Source organism: Rana temporaria, chromosome 2, assembly GCF_905171775.1.
Source record: "Rana temporaria chromosome 2, aRanTem1.1, whole genome shotgun sequence".
Lineage (NCBI taxonomy): Eukaryota > Metazoa > Chordata > Amphibia > Anura > Ranidae > Rana > Rana temporaria.
The window spans coordinates 483,574,325-483,596,906 of NC_053490.1; the positions used below are offsets into that span (position 1 = coordinate 483,574,325).

Here is a 22,582-nt window from a genome sequence, read left to right on the forward strand (position 1 = left end):
CAAGATGAGAAAAGGCCTGTTTTTAATTAAATCTATCAGAAATGCAGTAGACAGGGCTGACACCATATGCTTAGGAATTCAGAGATGTTTTGTAAAGAGAAAAGTAGAGACATACTACATTTCTGGCACATCAGCAGCTATTTTTCTGTAGCTGCAGTGTGTTTAAAGGGATAAAATATGGGTGAACATGCATGTATTTCAGAGATCTGATAAATATATTTTAAATTTTTTTGCCTTGACATACTCTATGCCTTAAAGTGGTTGTATAGTCCAAGGCCCGGATTCACAAAGGAGTTACGACGGCGTATCTCCAGATACACCGTCGTAACTCTGAGTGCAGCCCGTCGCAACTCGGCGCCTGATTCATTAATCAGATACGCCTCACAGTTGCCTAGATACGAGCGGCGTAAGTCTCCTACGTCGTCATATCTTAGGGTGCATATTTACGCTGGCCGCTAGGTGGCGCGTCCGTATATTTCCTAGTCGAATATGCTAATTAGCTAGATACACCGATTCACGAATGTACGTGTGCCCGGTGTATCAAGATACGTCGTTTACGTAAGACATACGCCGGCGTAAAGTTACCCCTCATAAAGCAGGGGTAAGTCCTGTTAGGTATGGACGTCGGAAACGTACGAACAGTGTCGTATTTTACGTCGTTTGCGTAAGTCGTCCGTGAATGGGGCTGTGCGTAGGTTACGTTCATGTCGACTAAGTATTGAGCGGGCGTAATTTACTTTGAAAATTCAACGTGATACTGAGCATGCGCGCGCATGCACCGTTCGTTCGAAACATCATTTACGTGGGGTCATGATTAGTTTACATAAAACACGACCAGCTCTCTTCCTCATTTGATTTAGGCTCGCTTACACCGGCACATTTACGCTACGCCGCCGTAACTTTGGACGCAAGTGCTTTGTGAATACTGCACTTGCCTCTCTAAGTTGCGGCGGCATAGCGTAAATATAATACGCTACGCCCGCTTAAATTTACACTGCCCTACGTGAATCTGGGCCCAAATGTTTTTGTTTTTTTTCCACCCTGTAAGGTAAAAGGTATAATGAGCTAGTATGCAGTGTATGCTAGCTCATTATGAAATACTTACCTTAGAATGGGGCGTCGGTATCTCTACCGGTCCAGGCCGAGGGAGATGTCTTCCGGGTATCGCAGGCCCAGCGCTGTGAGTGGGTGGACCCACAATGTCATTACTCCCACTTCTTTCCGGCAAGGTCCGGCGTCTGCCGGGCTTTCAGCCGAGAATCCCCTGTGCGCATACGCCGCTGCAGTCAGCGGCTCATTGCGAGGGGAATATCTCCTAAACCGTAAAGGTTTAGGAGATATTTTTTTTCCCTACAGGAAAGCCTTATTATAGGCTTACCTGTAGGTAAAAGTAAAACAATTGCCTATACAACCACTTTAATTGTACTGGTATTCCGCCTATACATATTTTATTTTTATTTTACAACTAGCTTGAACATTTTTTAAAACTATTACCTTCAATTTAATGACTTTGTAATGGTTGCAATATTCACACAAGTCCTCTAAGATATTAAAGACATGCCACAGGTATGTGTGTCACAGGATTTCTCTTAAAGCAGGTGTTCCAGTAACAATGCTGTCAGCTCTGCTAATTAGAGGGAAGACAAGGCTCGGGGATGACCTGTAACGCTCCATTGTTTCTCCAGACAAAGATATAATGGCATACAATGTCTCCCTCCTACTGAAGACTAATGAAGAATAAAACTCATTTGTTGAAGTAAAAATTAATTAGTCGCATCACAATCACTTGCAATTACTACTGTGAAAGTTTGCAAGCCTGAATAAACCACCTTCTTTATACCATGAAGAACTGCGGACCTTAAAGTGGAACTCTAAGCACACTAGAGTTTAGTGATACATATTTAAAAAACAGTGATCAGCACACAATGAGCAATTAAAATCCAAGGTCCAGGTTCATAAAGAATTGCCCTGGCGCAGCGTATCAGAGATACGCTACGTCGCCGTATCTTACCTGGCGGAATTTCGAATCCAGGAAGATTTTCCGCCGTAAGTTACGCTGGCGTAGTGTATTTCTCGGCGCGTATTTCAAATTGGGCGGGTAGGGGGCGGGATTCATTTAAATGAAGCGTGTCCCCGCGCCGATTGAAATGCGCATGCTCCGTTTTGAAATTTCCCGCCATGCTTTGCGTGAAATGATGTCGCACCGACGTCAATTTTTGAACTTCGACGTGAGTTACGTCCTTTCCTATTCGTGGACGACTTACGCAAAAAAAAAATGTAAATTTGACGCGGGAACGACGGCTATACTTTAACATGGCAAGTCTATCTATACGTCACAGAATAGCAGCTTTAACTATACGCTGGGAAAAGCCGACTAGCGACGACGTAAGAGAATGCGACGGCCGCACGTACCTTCGTGGATCGACGGAAAAAGCTAATTAGCATACCCGACGTGGAAAATGACGCAAACTCCACCCAGCGGGCGCCGAAGTATTGCACCTATGATCCGAAGGCGTACGAAGCCGTACGCCTGTCGGATCGAAGCCAGAAGCTGTCGTATCTTGGTTTGAGGATTCAAACTAAAGATACGACGCGGCAAATTTGAAAGTACGCCAGTGTATCAGTAGATACGCCGGCATACTTCTTCTGTGAATCTGGCCCCAAGTTTTTAAAAGAGAGCATAGGCTTCAAGATACCACATTCCTATGGATAGCATATTTAAACAACAGGGTCCTCATCAAAGCGCCTCAAGGTGATTCAATAAAGACTTTTTGGGTCAAAACACATTATCCATAGGAATGCATTATCTTGACATTGCCCTCTTTTTAAGAAGTTTTATTTTTTCACAGGGGTTGATTTATTAAAACTGGACTACTCAGAATGTGATGCAGCTGTGTGCATGGTAGCCAATCAGCTTCTGATTTTAGCTTGTTCAATTAAACTTTAACAATAAAACCTGGAAGCTTATTGGTTTCTATGCAGAGATGCACCAGGTTTTGCACTCTCCAGTTTAGTAAATCAACTCAACAGTATGCTGATCACTATTTAAATTTGTAATCAACATTGCATGGGGGGGGGTGTGAGCTGGCTATTACTTTTTATCTATAAAATATTTTTTCAAATCATCAATTATTTTTATTGACCAGCAGACTGTTAAAGTGGAGGTTCCCCTAAAAATAAACTTTTTACATTGCATTTCCCACATTAATGACAATTAGAATCGTCTTGTTTTATTAAAAAAAAACGTCCGTAAGTACTGTTTGCTATATGCGTTCTCACCGCCACTTCCGGGTACGATGGTGGGGATGGGCGTTCCTAATTGATGGACAGGCATCCGACCGACGCATACATTGCGTCACGAGATGCCGTAAAAAGCCGAACGTCGGTGCGGCTCTATACGGCGCATACCGACGTTCGGCTTCTTTCGGCATCTCGTGACGCGATGTATGCGTCGGTCGGATGCCTGTCCATCAATTAGGAATGCCCATCCCCACCATCGTACCCGGAAGTGGCGGTGAGAACGCATATAGCGTTTTTAATAAAACCAGACGATTCTAATTGTCATTAATGTGGGAAATGCAATGTTAAAAGTTTATTTTTAGGGGAACCACCCCTTTAAGGTGAGGGCAACAGAATAATCTTTATGTATATTATTATATAATATAATAAAATAAAATATAATATTATAATGTTATATTTTAATGCTTATTTATATGTGATCTAAACACAGTAATGTCTCTCCTTACATTAAAGGGACAGTAATATGATGAGATGTGTGAAGAAACAGCTGAAGGGGTCTATTATTGTGCATTCACATGTATGCAGTCTTTCATGAAAGTTGCCATACTGGAAACAGATCCCAGTGGAAATGACAGCTCCATGGTAACCAATACTGAAGATTGCAGTTTTAGGTCCATTTCAAACTGACCTTGGGCCCACCAGAGGGCAGCATATCACCTCCATTGAGTTCATCTTCAAAACGTAAAACAGATCTTCCCAAATTTGAAGGCTTTAAACATGCTTATTGCAACAAAGGTATCTAAAATTATACTATACAAGGCTTAGAGAAAGCAGTCTGCAGTAGCCGGCTTAAATAAGGCATACAAACTACAGTAAGGAAATCTGGAGAAATGTAGAAACATTTTCCACAGCAAACAAAGCAAAATTCCTGTTTTATTTCTTCAGTGAATTAAATATTAAACTTGTTAGGTGGTTATTGGGCAACTACGCTACTTTTCTCCAAAATACCAACTATACTGGTTTTCAGTGCCAACGGCCTAGCACAGGGTAGTAAGAAAAAACCTTTGCCCCATGACTCCTAAACACTAAACTTAAAGCAGAACTTTTTGTGGGGAAGCAGGTACCTGGTTTTAACAGTTACCCGCTCCCACTCCCACTTATATTGCCTAGACAATCCAAGTGGAATTTCGCCCCCACTTCATTGTCCACCTGTGATGTGTCCCAGAACACTGTGGGACCATTCACAAAGTGCAGTATAGTAGGGAGCCGACAGCTGGCTTTCAAAACTAAAGATGCCAGTGCTACGGACCAAAAGACTAGTGAAGAACTGGGTCAGGCACTGAATCCTTGGACAGGTAAGGATGCTTTTCTTAAATTTCAGCAACTTTAGTATTTGTAGCTTTTGACTTTTACTTTTTTGTTCCTAGGGTGAAGATCCTCTTTAGCATGGCCCTTGGGCTATACTTTAAACATGACTTTCCCCTCACCTGAAAACTAAAACTTAGCCTAAACCCCAAATTAACACTTAACCTGACCCTAAAATTTACCTCTAGTTTAAGCCATAGCACTTAACTATTAAACACAATGCCCTTAAAGCCTAAACCCCAAGCTCTGACCTTAACCCTACACAAACCTTTACCCCAACATCAAATAATCTCTTCAAATTCATAGTTAACTTGTCATAATCAAGGTTTTTGGCCTCCTGTGCCAGAACCAATGCCCAGACCATGCAATCTGTGTGCCAGAAAAGGCATTTTTTTCTCACTAAAAGTGACTTACAGATTTTCTTTCTACATGTTTTTATATTTTGAGGTAACACTGCCAAAAATACTTGACTTAGTATGCAAAATAGTTATGAGGGAGCAGCTACTTGCTTGCAAAGAGAAGGAAAGGGAATCGCTACATGCTATGTTAAAATACATGTTTGATATTTCAGTTTATGCAGGAAAAGTCTTTCAAAAAAGGAAACACTTTTTTGGGTCAAGAGGATTATGGTAAAGTAATATGATTTTTATAAAGTGCACCTGTACATTACAGTTTGCTGTCAGAGAAATAAAAAAAGAGACGTCAGAGACACTTGTCTTTTTCCTTGAATCCTGAGAATTTCTCTTGCCTTCAGGGTCGGTCAGGTGACCAATGTACAGGCATAGAGCATGTGATCAATGCCTTGATCATTTGATTGACATCTGAAGGCACAAGAATTTCATGAATTCAAGAAAATAAAGAATCACTGGTGACTCTCCAACATTTCCTTTAAATATAATTTCAAGAGGGGATTGGCAGCCTAAGCCTAATTTAAAATTTAAATATGTTCTGAAAAAAATATGGGGCTTACCATGTTTGCCTTTCTTGACCTTTTCCTGAAAATTCAGTTTTCCTGACTAAGGTGCTAATACAATGCACTGCAATAATCTACACCCTTGTTGTGGGTCAGTGCTTCAAACTACTAAATCCTGAGGATCGGCATGACAGGCAGAAAACCGAAACTTTCAGAAGTATAAGTCAGCAATAGCAGCCACCATAGTTTTGTCATGATGGGCTTTCTTTACCAATTACAGGAAGTTGGTGTAAAACGTACAGTTTGTTTTGTGCTTCTTTCTTGCCTTAATTATGTGTTTGTCCTTAATTCAATACTCTCATTATCTATTTTATTAGAACAGCTCACATATATTTTCTAAGCAATATAAATGAATGGATGAATAATCTTAAACCAGTAATGATTTCTTTCTTGGTCTGTTTGTATTTAGAGATCAATATATGCTATACTGCCATATATAAAAGATGGACGGAGTTAATAAGGATTCCAATTATATATTTTTTACAAAGCAAATAATAAACCATTCATCAGTCAATGTGACCCTAAGGTACTATTCCCTCAATCCCACAAACCCGGCGAGTTAATGAACACAAAAATCTAAAAGGCATATATGGCATAGAAGAAGTGCATAATTACTCGCAATACTCATAGTATTAATGACATAAAAGAAGGTGTCATAAAACGATTGTAGAGGCAGGGATGCTGAGATCATTAAGGAAACAATTAGCTGCCATCTTGAGCATAATCATGTGGAAAAGATGGCTCCTTAGGGCCGACAGGCTTTTATGTCCAACGTACTTATTTCTGTACGCAAATCCTACTGTATGAAGCCATTTAGATCAGGCAGCGGGGATTTCTGTGGTGTGTCGTTTCAAATTCAATGCTTCTGGAAACTGGAATTTTTTTATCTGAAAGTTCTTTTCACACTGTGATGCTAGCCAATTTGTGAGCTGTGACAACATGCCAGAATTTATATTATTACTTCTGTAGCCTTATTAAACCCCACACTTAAAAAAGTTTATTTATCAAGAACTATTTGCATTGCCTCATTGTAACCAATTAGGTTCAAATATGTGCTGGTAAATAACAGGGAATCTGGAAATATGATTAGTTGCTCTGGAGCATTACCAAATCTTCCTGTTAAATGTTTTTTTAAACAGGAAATCTATTTAAATTAAACTTATTAGTATTTATGAAGATTCCTAATAGGCTCCTGAACTACAATGCAGTCACTCACCAATTCCTGCACTCAACTATACATGCAATGTTCAGCACCTTGAGTAAGTACTCTGCACATTGAATACTAAGGGTGAACTCTTCCTCCTTCTACCACGCATTCCTATTGGTCCATTTTCATAGTGAGCAGTTTTACTGGCCATCGGGACTATGCTAGATGAAGAGGGGATTGAACCAACACTCAACAGGAAGTTTTGAAACTAAGTTGTTATAGCACACTGACATTTAGGGCATCCAGGATTCCTATAACTGTATACAAAGATAGATACTATTGCATGTGCTGCTTGTGCTTTAATAATCAAAGTATATAATCCAAAGTAGCCAATCACGAGCCTGTAGTAAGCCCTTGTTGGAGAATTTATTGGCTGGCAGTGGTTATGATATTGCTCCCCTCAGCTTGTCCTGTTAGAGGGTTAAGAAACTGAAACATTTGTGTGTGTGAGAAGTACTGATTGTTGTATTAGACATGGGGAATTATGGTACCGAGCCAACTTGTTATGAGTAATACATAGAGTGTAATCTGGAAATTCACAGGAGTTTGAAAGTCTAGAGGGCTACATAAGGGCGGTTTGCCTGTCATTAATGAGGGGTATATCAAATGTTAATCAGCTTCTTGCATAAATGAGTAAAAGGGTATACTGTAAATATATCCTCAAATGTAAAAAATGTAGCACTCTTCTCTTTGCTGTGCCATGTAAATGTTCAATAAGCTTAGATACTATTTTCACTACACAAGACAGTGGTGTGGGTTATTTTACAACATAACCAATGCAATTTCAGTTTTACCAAAATGTTATCAGTAAAAGATAAATTCCAATTGAATAGTAAATTTTACTCTTTGCACATTTTAGAGTAAAACAAAGGAGGCATTTATCTTAGGTCTTATACCCTGAAGGATGTAGTGAAAGCTCCTACTTGTGTTCTTTTGTATCAATATTGACTAATATTACTAGACCCTTGAGATAAACGTCATATATGCTCTCACATTCGCATTTTACCTTAGGCCTTTTTAACATGGGCCTGAGTCACTCTTTGCTTTATCAAACAGGCTTAATAGTGTCTTATGATTCTGGGTGGGAATTGTTTCATTCTGAAGACCCCTAAATACTGGTTCAGTACTCAAAATGTTTTATACTACTTGGTGGATAATTACACATTACTGGCCTAAGGCAAAACTGTTATAGGGTCGTGCTTCATTTTGAAGGCACAGCTAAGACCATTCCGTAACACTAATTAGCAATACAGCATACTAAGAGACTGGCACAGGTGTCTGAACTATAGGTACAATCATGTTATTCTAATTACATGCTACATATTATTGAAGCCTGGATTATTCATTACAAAACTCACAGAGAGCACTTGTGTGGCATATTTTTTTAGTTTGCATGCTTCAGAGAACACAAAGGTATTTTTGGCTAAACTAGATATAGTTTCTACTTAAAGCGGTGTTCCCGGCCGACAAAAATAATTTAAGCTAAAAATACCCCTAGAATAGTAAGGCCTCATGCATTTAAATAAGGGTATCCTGCAAACTAACCCCAGTTTTGTGTTCGTACATGAAATCATTTACTTACTATGTGCAGTTCCTGAACAGTGCGCCCATCTCCAGTGTGGGCATCTGAAGCCGCTGTTTCCCTCCTCTGGGTTTCCATGCATGCTGGAAACCCAGCATGCACCTGATAATCTTGCGCATGCGCAGTGTGAGTCCCATAGCTTGTAGGTTGGGTTTTCATAGCGACAGCAGCATTTGAGGAAGTTGCTGTCCCTTTGCTATGGAAACCTCTTCTCCCCCTCCTCCTCTTTGCTGTCCTCCGGGCACTGTAAATGAAGCTAAGATGCTTACTGCCTGAAATTTGTAAAGAAATAATGCCGCTCTGCTATGCTTCAGCCGCCTCCAACACCGCCGATCACTCCTCATAAGACGTTATGTAACAATGGCAACAAAAGCCTGGTTACTCTTTTTTTTTTAAATGGCGCATAGTAATGCCTTGCATCACGTCATTTCCGCTTTGGAAATAATGCAGTGCTAAGAGTCGACAATTCCCATTGACTCCTGGGATTGATGACACTCATCTACCAGGAGCAAAAACAGCTGGAAATTACGTATGTCACCGGTCACCACAGCTGCAAAATAAGGAAGTAACAACATATAAGGCACATGTTTCCCCTGACAAATATCTGTAATTCTGTTCAACCTGTTTTGTTAACATGACCATAATTTACAGGCATGGGGTGCCCCACCATTTTTGAAGCTTGCTGAGTCAACCCCCCACCACCACAAGTTTACTGGACTATAAATGACCATGAGTGGAGCGACATACAGCACTGGGATTCCTTGTCACCCCGGAGAGGGTCATTTGCAGGCATTCAAGACCTTGTCTAACAGGGGGTCCATCATCTCCGGTAGGGGTATCAATCTTATTTTCTTTCAGGTGCACCTGTGAGGAGCAGCTACTTCCATTCACTTTGGTGGCGGATTCACTCAACTTCCAACATTTCTACGTTTGACGACATTGTCATCGTTTGAGTGTTGGACTTTTATTCTTCCATTTTTTTGTATTTATTCTCAGGACTTGGTTTACTTGCACATTTATTATTAGTTGTATTATTTACAGTCACTTTCATTTGGCATTGTTTTTTTTAATATTTATTTATGTATTAATTATTCACAGGTAATATCATGTTTGTGTCATATATTTAGCGTGACCTTATTTCTCTTTTTTTCTACACATTTGTTACATGGCTATCGCATGTTTTTTAGGTGTCGCAGCTTTGTTTTTCACTAACACTTTATCAATTGTATTTATATCTTTAGCGCAGTATAGTTTCTTTTGTTGATCTATAAATGACCATGACTACACTGACCTTTTCCCTTTACCCACTATCACCTGCCTATACACCAGTGGCAGCTGGCCCGGTCGGTCTGTGTACCTACCCCATCCATGGCAGGAAATCATGGTCGGCTTCCCCGGCTCTCCTCCGCGGGCATCACGAGCAGCTTCTCCTTCCCCTGCTTGGCACCTTCCGTCTCCTCCCTACTCCTTCGGTGGACAATCAGAACGTGTCTCCTTTCGGCCATTTGGGAAACAGGTCTCAGACCCGCACTTCCTGAATGGCAGAGAGGCAATTCAGTGTGAGAATAGGGGATAATAATTTGCTATTCTCACACACCTGGATGGGCTCCAAACGCATTCTCAGCACCACCCTATTTTGAAGCCTATTAGAGCCTCTGGCTATAATCAGTGCTTCAAACCCCCCCACATTGAAATTCATGCACCCAGCATCCTTAAAGGGACCTGGAGGCATGGATATGGGGGGTGGTGGCAATGGATAGGCGAGGCGGCTTCTGTGCGCCCTTAATGGATGGGCCGCCCCTGCTATAAACCTGGCCCTCCAGTTCCCAGTATGATGACAACACTTTATAATGCCAGCAGCTTCACTGGTTCCCAGAGTTAGTATAGCTATATTTGTGGTATGCAGGGTATTATGTTATAATCAGAACCAAACTTTTGTCAGAGTAAGTGGAAAGTTTGCTGGAATTACCTGTTTGACTTCAGTCAAAGTATGATGCAAAGTCTAGCCATTCGACTGGGGAATCTATCTTTCTATCTAATACTGCACACACTACAAATGTTTTTCTTTAATGTTTTTGAGTGGAAAAGAACCAAAAAGTATTCATAGCATGGCACCCGATCATCCCAATTATATAATCTGCTGACTGTGACATTCACCATTCAAGCATGTGTTCACCTAAATATCTGCCTGGTAAATATCTTTGGCAATTCATTCCTAGTCATATAAATGGGGAATTTTTATATTAAAAAAAAAATCAATACATTTTTACAACAAAATTGCTCAAAAATCCTGCAACTGATCCACAGGTTAAATAAGAATTTGCACATCCACTGTTATATGGTAAGTTAAATGGAAAATAGCCAATTTCAAAACTTCATAAATGGTCAGTGAGCGACTGCATTGAAAAACTATTTAAAATTCTGGAAATGCAATACACTAATACAAATATGTTTCAACAAGCATGTAAAATGTGAAAATTACATCACTTTCAGGTGAACTTTACAACAATATCAAAATAAGTGCTCACTGAAACACATTATAGATTCTCTTGTAGTGCAGAAATATAACTTAGGAACAGCCTCCATAATGACAGTGATTCGGCCAAGCTTTCCCTGCTGAATAGAGACAGTTAAGCAGCACATTTAACAGAGTGCATTAAAATATAATTAGTTTTGGTGCTTGCATTTATTAGACAATATAGCACATGGATAGGCTATTTGTTTATCTTGTATCAACGGGTCCAGATTAGTTGCATTGCTTCTTAAATGACTTTGAACTGGCTTGTGAGGAGCGATGTAGCTGGCGTTTCGCGGTGCCATGCTCCAATGGGGGATGAAGCTCAGACATCATCCTAGGTCTGTTTTCAGCTCAATGCTCTGCTGATTTTATTACAGCTGCACTTCCATATCCCTGAGAAATCCCCAGTGACACCATCAATGGTAATACACTCACACAAGAGCACAAAGACTGAAAAAACACCCACAATGGCAATCCCACTACAGTCCCTAATGTTGAATCATGTGCTAATTGTTAGACTCATAGAATGCATTAGATAGTAATGAAAACTTTATAGTCTGGCACAGACACAACAACCATAGAGAATACAGAAACATTTACATGCAGTATCAGATTTCATTGGGGGTTTAAAAATGTTATTACAAAAAGGAAGCAAACTGTCATTCCTAAAGGGGCAGTGTGGCCAAAATTGGGAAGGCTTTGTTTGCAACATTGAAAAAGGCCTGAGTTAGTCATGCCCTTGGTATTATATTGCTTGGGTTGCTCCATGTTTTAGTGAAAAATGTTTTGAAAAAATGTACTATTTTTTCTTTACTTGAGGGCATTTGTGAGTATATTTATTGTAGTTTAAAGCCAGGGACCATTAAATCTAACTTCCTCATTAAAAATCCACTAAGGCTCATTTTAATTTTGACATTTTGCTGATATCTACAGATTTTTGCCAACATTTCAGGGTTCAGGGAAATATGAACTATCAATTCCACTTATCCCCAATACTTATCCCTAATGTAGGTCATGTTACTCCTTCTCTGTTTCCATAAGCGCTGAGTCTGACCCTCTTAGGCTAAAACTCTTATTTCAGTTTTGATGAGTTGTTCAGGGCTAGATACAGATACAGTTATGTGCTTGGCGTTAATAATGACCATATCTGCATGTTTATATAGTCTTCAAGCAATCATTGTTGCTCTCAAAATATTTAAAACCATGTGCATAGCCAGAAGAAGGCGAGTCAGCCCTTTTATACAGTAAAGTCAATAACGTTGTAAACCAACAAATCAGAATTACAGCACACATTCAAACTGCACACATTAGAACAAAACACACTTAAATAATACGTTTAATAAGCCTTACCAATAAGGATATGCTGCGGCTCGCTTTTTATCCCAGTGCCAGCACTTGTACTTGCTGCCACTTCAACCCGGTACTGAACGCCAGGGTAGAGTCCACCAATCACCACTGAGCGAATTGCCGCATCTACAGTCTTGTTTATGTGAAACCTTGTCTCATTTCCCAGGCACCAAATCTATATATGTAAAGAAAAAAATACATTTACTAAGCAACACACAACACTGAATTCCCTTTTAGCAGTGTTTTGGTTTTGCCATTCCATGAATTCCCTGTGGACCCTCCTATGTTAAAAAAGGTTTTCACAACATTTACCTGGAAACTTGTTCCAAAGTTCAATTTCAGTACAATCACTTCTTTGGCTCACAACTTACCTCGTAGACATATCCTGATATTATACAAGTTTAACAGCCTTTTTTAAATCTTTATTAATGCTCACCATTTTTTTGGCATGGGGTTCCCCTTAAAATCCATACCAGATACAAAGGGCCTGGTATGGATTGGGGGGAACCCCCAAACACCATTTGTTAACATTTGTCCATTGCCACAATGTTTTTTTTCTCATTCATCTGTCAGCAGGGAAGCACATGTACTAAAATGTAGCCTCATCATATAGACTGGCACCCCAAGCCGTTGTTTGCAAAATAAAAAAAGTTTGTAGGGGAATTTTCAATTGCAATGTCATTCTTTTTCTTTATACATGTCAGTTTTGCTGCAGCCAGTTCTATACATGCCTTAAGTTGTTTAACTTAAGGCATCATTAAAATTAATGCTCCTTTAAAAACAATATTTTTTACCTTTTTTTTGCATTGATACATGTCCCCCAGGGCAGTAGCCGGGAGCCCATTTTTATGGCCAACAGCTTCAGTTACCATTACGTTATTAGGGTTCTGGATTCAGGTCCAAACTTTTTCTTTTTTTTTTTTTTTTTTTTTTTTTTTTTCTTCTTTTTTTTTTTTTCTTTTTTTAAAGTGTATTTTTGTGCGTGTACTCGAGAGAGGAGCCGGACTGCAGGAGTTGGGAGTAGGCAGGCCTCCCCCAGAGGCAATCTGCCACCTTTCTCCATGCCCCGGGTGGCAATGGCGGGTGTGTGAGGGGGTCCTCCCACACAGCCCGCCCTACCTGCTCCGCTTTGAAGCCCAACGGGGCAGAGGGACTCCCTATAAGGGAGTGAGAGGATTAGCCCGCTCAACCAGCCCCATTAGTCCTTCGCCTCTCTTTAGAGACCGCGTGGTCAATGTGCGTGTGTTAACCCAATTTAGAGTGCCTGTGTAGGTGTGGTGGTTTTTGTGGGAGGGGGGCGTACTAAGCACAGGCTTACCCTGCATAGCACACCCACCGGGAGCCGGGCTGAGACCACCAAACTCAATTCACATGAAGCCGAGACCGGGATCCGAACCTCTAGCTGCAGAGGTGAATGGCTTGTCAGCGCAGTGCCAATCGCGTTGAGCCACCGCAGCTCCCTGGTCCAAACTTTTTCAATGGTCGGGAGTTCTGGTGCTGAACCGAACCAAACGAGGGGGTGTTTGGCCCATCCCTACTTACCAATCTTTTGTTGGTGGTAGTTTCATTTTTTTAGCCTATTTTCTTTTATTTTCACTTGGTGTGACTTGCTGTCCTAGGGTGTAACAGTCACTCACAATAGTGTATCCATGAATGAGAGACACTGTCACCCTAGTACAGGACTACATAATGTCTTTCCCTCAACTCTTTTCTTTAACATATGGGTTTTCTGTAGCCCTTGATGAGAACTGATAACAGTGCAGAAGAGGCACCTAGTGCTATCGGCTAACAAGATTTCTAACAGGTTCCATTGGTATATTTTTGCACTTGTCTATTAGATACAACCAAATGCTTTCAAATGTATAGTGAACAAACCAAATGGTAACAAACAAGAGAAGTTAATTGTTAGGATTTACATAGTATACTATAACTAACCTCCAACTACACTGAACCTGTAATAAAATTAATTGCACAGTGACTATTTATTTTCAAAGAAAACTCAATTGGCAGGAACATCAGTAGAATTATCCAAAAGACTGGCACCAGACAGACAAGAGCAATAAAAGCACAACTTATTCAGACATAGAAAGCATCTAAAAGCAGAACCCAAAAATCATCTTTCACTAGTATGAATACATTTTATTAATCATCGCTGCTTTTTAATGTTCTTATTAAATACATAAGCTGCTTTTACCTCAAGAAACCATTTATGAAAAATGCTAAAAATAACCTCAGAAAATCTAGATTAGAAAAAAACATATGCATACTTTGCTGCTAAAACTGATAAATCATGTTAATGTCGCTATGCAAGCCATCTAGTCAAAATACCTTTTCCCTAATGCTTTCCATTGTAATTACACTTTCTGGCACCGTCCATGAGAAAACTGCAGGCATCAATTTGAATTTTCGTTTTATTTAAGGTAGCAGATAATATTCTCAATGGTTTTTGACTGTTAACAGTGTTAGTCAGAAATTAATCATATGTTAATCTGCTTTAAATGTAATATGGAGACTACAAAATGCTCATGCTATCGAGATGAATTCATTGAATTGGTAAGTATTGACAGAGGTGAAGCCGAGGTTAATATCTGCATGGGGGTTAATAAATCCTGATGCAATATTGATCTCCTTCAAATAAATATACACATAATGACTATGTATTTTAGATGCTTACGCTTGCACAGAGGATAATCTGGTGAAGCATGTTACATTTACTGTAAAAGAGATAAAAATAGCTTTCTTGCCTGGAATATACTTTAATTACATTGAAATGTATCATTGCACACTCATTGAATATATTTTTTGTCCTTTACACTTTTAGGTTTGAGGTTTTTTTGGTACGCAAAAAGAATGTTTTACACTATCAACCAAATGCTTTGAGTGGCAAAAATGTAAATCACTAGAATTTGAAGCAGGTGCATTACTGAATGTAGTGGGCTTGTGTGCACGATTATAAACTGGGCCTCTACTACTTGCATCTCATTCCTCAGATCCCAGACATTTACAATTGGTTTTATTGTTTTTATAAATATGTTTTTTTATTTGGAATTGAAGGTGGGGCCTACAACTGTGATGTCATCATATTATTTCATCCGATTGGTGGATGTTCGAGTGAGCCAGGTGGGGTTCCCGCAGGAACGCCACAAATCTTTTCCACGTGTCTGGATTATACTTCATGCTGGTTTTATCTTGGATTCCTGTAAGTGTAATCTTTATCTTTTACCAATATTTGTATTTATTTATTTAAACTGCACTATGGGAGCCCTTTCTTGCTTTTGTTGTTTTGAGCCATGTTGGAGTAGTGTGAGCAGATGGAACCAGCTATGGTCTGAGGGAGACCTTAATCCAGTGGTCATTTACTTCTGGTAAGCAATTTTGCATTACACATATTGGGTGTGGAGTTGTATCTTTCGCCTGCGATGTTCTCTCATACAGAGGAGACCAGAGGAGGACTTTTGGTTTCTGTGAAATTTACATATATATGGACATTATTCTTTATAGCTCAAATCTGTCTTTTGATTAAGCAAGTGTGCTACTCCTTTTTATGAATTGTGTGTTTGTTTTCATTGCATGTGATCATTTATTATTTGTTTGAATTTCCAGTGCTGCACTGTTTTTCTAATATCTATTTGGAGCATGTATCTAGACTTTTAAGTGCTGGCGGCTCTCTCCTCTACTCAAGCACAGTGTTTATCTTATTTGGAATCACTTGCGGGGACTGGCGAGAAAAAGCTTGGCCTACATACCCCTTGACACTGGTCTGAATGTAAGGGCAGGCAATGTATATTACATGCGTACTTAATCAGTGCATTGTTGGCACTGCACCTGACCCCTTTAGATGGCATACCTAAATCTCCTTTGAACTGCAGGTCAAAGTAAAACTTTGTAGCAAGGAGTACTTTCTGAATCGATACCCCAAAATATGCAGTGAGTGTACAGTGGGCCCCCTTCTCCTTGGGGCATGTGTGCACTGCAAACATTAGAGACACACTAGAGATTTTAGACTTTAAAGGACACAGGTGAGTTCCCTAACCCAATGTCCCTGTGACAACACTTTAAGGAGGTATATAACCCAAAAGCAAAAATGTTATATATTGTAGCTTAATAATCATTAGATGTGGTGGCTCCATTTGTTCTTTTTTTCTTAGGCTCTTAGGAGCAAGGGGGCACACTTGGACAGCAGCATTGCTAGTCTGTGGGGAGAGTAGTGTCAGATGTACTAGCAGATTTAATAAATTAACACAATTAAGCCAAACAGATGCTAATATTTTATAAGCAGTTACAGCAACATTTTTTTTCCTGTTGGGGTAAAAGTTTTAGGGCCAGTTCACACCACATACAGTTCAGTGCATATTGTTCTGCATCAACAATGCTTGGAAAGTAGGTTATATGGTTTTCAGTGGCATAGTTCACACCAGTGCAGCCAGTTTCAGACAAAAAAGGAGAACATCCTGCATTTTTCCTGCACTGGACTGTACTTAAACGTGGCAAAACAGATCAAAAATGCACAGGGATGCACCAGAATGCACCAAAAACGCTCACACAGAAACACAGGATCTGAAATGCATTTTGTAGTGTGAACCAGCCCTTATAAAAAAAAAATATAAGTTGATCATTGCAAGCAGATGGTTTGTCGTATCTATGTAACTGATACATCTGTTCTTTTGAAAAACAACAGACTTACGGGCTGAATCGCCAGAGGAAAATGGAAAAAAGCCTAAAAAAATGTAATTAATGCAGGCATCACATGTAAGAAATTGTAAGCTGCATATGCTTTTGTGTTGAATACCACTTGAACTAAGCAGAGTGAAGAGGGAGTGAAATAAAATCTGCAACAAGGGCACAGACAGCAATAAATAGCTAATACAGGTTTTAGTCCACTATTGTACTAAAAAGATTTACCTTTGCTTCCTGTTTGGTGAAATTGATGTCACAAGGACAGGAAAAGAGGTAAAACAGAGATCCGAATAGCAAAAAAAAACATACAATATATATATATATATATATATATATATATATATATATATATATATATATATATATTTTTTTTTTTTTTTTTAAAGTGGAGTTCCAGTCAAAAGTGGAACTTCCGCTTATCTGTCTCTTCCCCTCTTCGGTGGCACATTTGGCACCTTTCAGGAGGGGGATGAACGGGTGCCTGTTTTTGACAGGTACCATTTGCCACTTCTGGAGACAGAGCCCCCTCCTCCTTCCTCCGCCACCGGCCAATTAGAAAGTGTAGCGTGCTTCACGCATGCGCAGTAGGGAACTGGCTGTGAAGTCTAAATGCTCCACTGCCGGGTTCCCTTACCAGGAATGGCGGTGGCTGCATGCGATAGCCGATCCGAAGATCGGCTGGGGTGCCGATATTGCGTGCTCCCTGGACAGATAGGTGTCCATATATTAAAAGTCAGCAGCTGCAGTATTTGTCATGGGGGGGCTAGACCTCTTCTTTAAAATAGACTTTTTAGGTAAACAAACAATATCATAAAAACTACATCTGTATTGACAGCTTCTTTGTTAAAAACATTTTCCACAACACAAGAACCCAATTCAGGTTATATGTCTCCCTCCTTGTTAAAGATCCCTGGACATATTATTATACAAATATCTGAATATCTGCGTAATAATGTGTCCAAAGAAGCTGTCACTAAATAGTTGATTTTGTTATGATAATGTATGTGTAGTCTTTGGGCACCTAAAGTCCATTTTCAAAAGAGTATTATGTGCAATTCATTATACACTGGGGATGTGATGCCTTTAAAGATAGCCAACCAAATTTATGAATTTATTCTAGCAGTAAAAACCCAACATGGTTTCTAACCCTCTACCAAGCTATCCAAAATTAAAAGAGAAAAAAGTTGTGCCTAAATAACAAGACTGACCAAACAGAGTTATAATTCCTTTGAAAGGTCAACATATTAATATTTCAGTTTTGTGTGTTAACTTTTTTGTTATTTACCTATTTCTCTGGATTTTAACTGTAATTTAAATTCCAGGCAAACCGCTAATTACAAAGTATGCAATGCAACATTTTGCAACAACAATTCTCAAAGCAAGTTTAAAAATATATATTCAGATTTTTAAGTTCTTATTAAAAAAGTATCACTTTGATAATATTTGTGCCCATTTACCATTTTGTCAAAAATAATGGTGTAATGGAATTTTAGTTTATGTTTGTACGGAAAGGAAATCGCTTTACCCTGTAGTCTTGAATAATTCCATTCTGGTGATCCGAAGGAGGTGGGTCCCAGGAGACGCTGATACTTGTGCTATTGTTACTCCCGACTGTCTGAACAGTGACAGACTGCGGTGCAGCACTCGGGGCTAGAGCAGGTGAACAGAAAAATAGAGAGAGAGACATTAATCCTTCAAGCTGAAGCCTCATTTTTAGTAACCTCATGTATATCCAGGCAGGCATAGCCCTTAGCTTGTGTTCCCTGCAGACCTGAATATGCAAACAGAGCAAGCTAGTGAGGTTGAAATATTAGCTGTTGTGATAACATCTGTTTAATAAAGGGACAACATTCGGCTTATTCGGTCTTCATAAAAAATAGAAAATCTGCTCCTTTATTAACATTGTACACATTTTTTATTCCATATTTTTCCTCTTGCTACATGGTATTATGATTATTTAGCACATGTTATATTGTATGTTTATTTTAACTGAATGTTAACTGTTAAATGTTGACCAAACTCCCTTAGCACATTTACATTTATCATGTGGAATGTTTATACTGTTGTGCTGGACTTTTTTCCATGAAGGGTGCCCCAGTAAAACATAAAAATGGAGCAATTACACCATATCGGTAGCTAAGGATAACCCATTAAATTGCAATTTTTTTTATATTATCATGCCTGGATGACCCCAAAATTGAGCTAACAAAAATGAAGACCATGGTTCTTGCACCCTCTCTTAGCACTGTGCAGCTTTTGCTTCATGCATTGGAGCATGAAGGAATGAGGGTGAAAGAATAAAGGAAAATAGAGGATAGAAGAGAATAATGCCGCGTACACACAATCGGTTCAACCAATGAGAATGGTCTGATGGACCGTTTTCATCGGTCAAAACCGATCGTGTGTGGACGCCATCAGTTAGTTACCATCGGTTAAAAAAAAGGCAACATGTTTTAAAATTAACCAATATATTCCTAACCGATAGGACAAAACCGATCGTTAGTAGGCACAACCATTGGTTAAAAATCCATGCATGCTCAGAATCAAGTCGACGCATGCTTGGAAGCATTGAACTTCGTTTTTTTCAACACGTCATGTGTTTTACATCACTGCGTTCTGACATGATCATTTTTTTAACCGATGGTGTGTAGGCGTGACGAACCATCAGTCAGCTTCATCGGTCCTTTCTCATCGGATGGACTGATTGTGTGTACGCGGCATTAGAGGATAAAGGAGAGGTGATGAGAGAAGAGGAATGGAGGAAATGGAAGCAACGGAAAGATTGATGGAGGAGATGGTAAAAAGGAGGACAGAATGGGGAAGAGAAGTAATGGAGAAAAAAGAAAAAGAAGAGATAATGGGAGATGAGATGAAACAAAGGAAAAGAGTAGGGGAAGGATAAGAGAGGAAAAGAGAGGATGTGATGGGAGAGGAGACTACTGAATAAGACAAGAGATGAAAGATGAGGAGAGTAGCGATGATGAAAGGATAGAATGGGAGAGAAATGTAAAGAAGCAGATAGGATAAGAAGGGGAGAAGAATGGGAAAGGAGAGAAGAGGATGATAGTGGAGATGAAAGGAGAGAATGGAGAGAAGAAGAGACTGAGAAGCAAGATAGAAAATGGTAGAGAAGAGAATTGGCGAGAACGAGAGAAGATAAAATAGTAGAGAAGAGGACATGGGAAATAGTAAAGGACAAAAAAACGAGAGTGGAAAGTAAAAGGGGAAGAGTGGGAGAGGAGAGCAGAAGAAAAATAGAAGCAGAACATTTTCTTTTTTTTTCTTTTTTTTAAAGGAAATCTGTGATGAAGATGTATGGAGGCTGCCACCGCTGGCCTCTTTTTTTGAATATAATTATCTTATCGCAATTGCATCAGTGTGATGTCAGTCATGAACATGGAACAAGCATGCAGATTAGAAGTCCTGCCCTTCCTGATCTACATGCATTTTGCAGGTTAGTCTTTCAAACGAATAAAGCCAGGAACACCCAGGCTCAAGGAAGTCTTCAATGACAGTCTCTGGGGGTTATTTATAAAAAGAAAAATCCACTTTGCACTGCAAGTGCACTGAAAGTGCACTAGGAAGTGCAGTTGCTGTAAATTCCTTGCATGTACCCCTCGGATCTACAGTGACTGCACTTCCAAGTGCACTGCACTTGTAGTGCAAAGTGGATTTTCCTTTATTAAATAACCCCCACTGTGTTTCTCTCAGTACAGGTAAACTTCAAACAGGCATCATTATTGTATGACACAGAATTTGCCATTTTATTTGTATTTTGCAGTGCACATGATATGGTGGGTCCAAAAGTGCTCCTTAATCAATTTCAGATCAATACCCGAACTGCACAGCACATACTCTGCAGACAAAAATATCTATTGATTTCTTTCCTCCATCTTCTGATATTTTTCACAGCTAAGGCCAACCTGAATGTGTGAGTGCAGTAGGTAAGGTAACAAAAGAGCTGCAATAAAACGCCTTACTTGGGGGAAGTCACCCCTTGGCACTCTAATTTACAGGCTCTGATCTGCAGGCTTCCTATAGTCAAGGCATTTGTTTTGAAAACCTGGTAGAAGTGGTGTATTTATGTGAAGCCATTGGCTTTTATTTCCTAATATAAGCTATAAAGTCACTGTTTTTTTTTTTGTTTTCTTGATCTGCCATTAAACACTGTATGCTTATAAACATGATTCAGCTTTGTTCATTTGTTCCAGTGTATGTTTTATACTCTATATTACAGCATTAATGCCCAATTGTAACTTCCCGAAAAAGAGAAATTTATTCAGGGTGGATCAGGCATGTTAGATAGCTGTACGGAGACTGCAGTGTTCCCTAGCTGCAAACTCCTTCTCTGCATAGGACTTTTCTTCTGAGGGAGCATAAAAAAAAAAAAGAACACAGAGACAATCTAAGCTTCATACTTTACCCACCCTAAATTGATTTCTATATTTTTTTTGGAAAGCTTCCTCTCTTTATGAAGAATTGCATGGTTATCATGCTAATCCAAAAGCTTTTATTACTTTTTGTCACTGGTGCTGGACACTATAACTCACAGTGAACTGGTATGTGGTCTAGGAATCAGACTGTGGCTGCTTTCATCAGGGCCTCTCTTGCTTTGAGACTAATTTCCTTGTTCCTTTCATACTACCAGACTGCTCTCAGGCTTAGAACTTTGGCTTTTGTGTGTACTTATTCAGCCTTCCTCTCTCATCAAACTTCCACCTCAAGTATCATCACTCTGAGGATCTCACTCTCATGCTGAAGTCTCAAGTGATTACAAGTCATTTAATTACACACCTGCATGGCTGATATACAAAATTGGCAAGTGTATACCTGTCACTGCAAATACACTGTTCAAAGTATAAATCCATCTGAAACTCTAATTACATGTATATTACTAACTCTTAAAGCCCAACTCCCCTGGTACAGTATTTCAGGTTGGCATGGCTGCTAGAAAGTTAACTGCTCACTTAATGTCATGACTGATATATCCTACCAAATTGCCAAAAATACCCAACTGCCTTGGTTACTACACAGGTGTCTGCTTTCTAGAACATCTCTTGAAGCAGGAGATTATTGTGCTTTTATCTCTCAACATAGGGTTACATTTAGGGCTAGTAAAAAAGGGGAAGTCGCTCTAATTAGATTGATATAAATACAGTGAAGCACCAGTGATTAATGAAAATAAACAATACGTGAAAATAAACAATTCTATATATGGTGATAAACACCCTCAATGGGGTAGGTGTATATTATGAATAGCTAATAAATGGCATAAGTGTCTCTTCAGTTGGTATGGGCAAATTGACAGTCCAGACAAGCCAAGCAATTTGTAAAGCAGTCCACAGGTGTAGTGATGAAAAGAAATCCTTAGGTAATAGTGACAACGACCACTCTGTGTTCAGACCAAACAGGAGACCTCCACCACAAATAGTACTGACTCTTACCAGAATTCAGTAAATAATAGGCATAAAGATAAATCCAGCAGCAGCCCGCAAGATTAGACTTCAACCAGCGATATCCGTACATTAGTAATCACCATTGGAATCCAGACTCCATAAATATAAAGGAAACACCAAAGGAGGGATATAGCGTAATACTGCGCTGGTTTATTGAAACTTAGAACAGCTAAATGCTTACTTACATTTTGCAGTGATAAAAAATGGGCATCAAGCG

The 22,582-nt window shown here is 39.4% G+C and overlaps 1 protein-coding gene across 21 annotated transcripts in view; it reads right to left on the reverse strand.

Moving 5' to 3' along the window:
- ROBO2 (roundabout guidance receptor 2) overlaps positions 1–22,582 on the reverse strand; it is a 1,260,761-nt gene that overhangs the window by 68,726 nt on the left and 1,169,453 nt on the right. For all 21 annotated transcript variants that reach the window (XM_040338780.1, XM_040338787.1, XM_040338783.1 and 18 more), the window contains 2 exons: positions 18,435–18,559; positions 12,236–12,407 (listed from right to left, as the gene is read on the reverse strand). In XM_040338780.1, the coding sequence (XP_040194714.1) occupies positions 12,236–12,407; positions 18,435–18,559 (297 nt within the window). The remainder of the gene's footprint in view (positions 1–12,235; positions 12,408–18,434; positions 18,560–22,582) is intronic.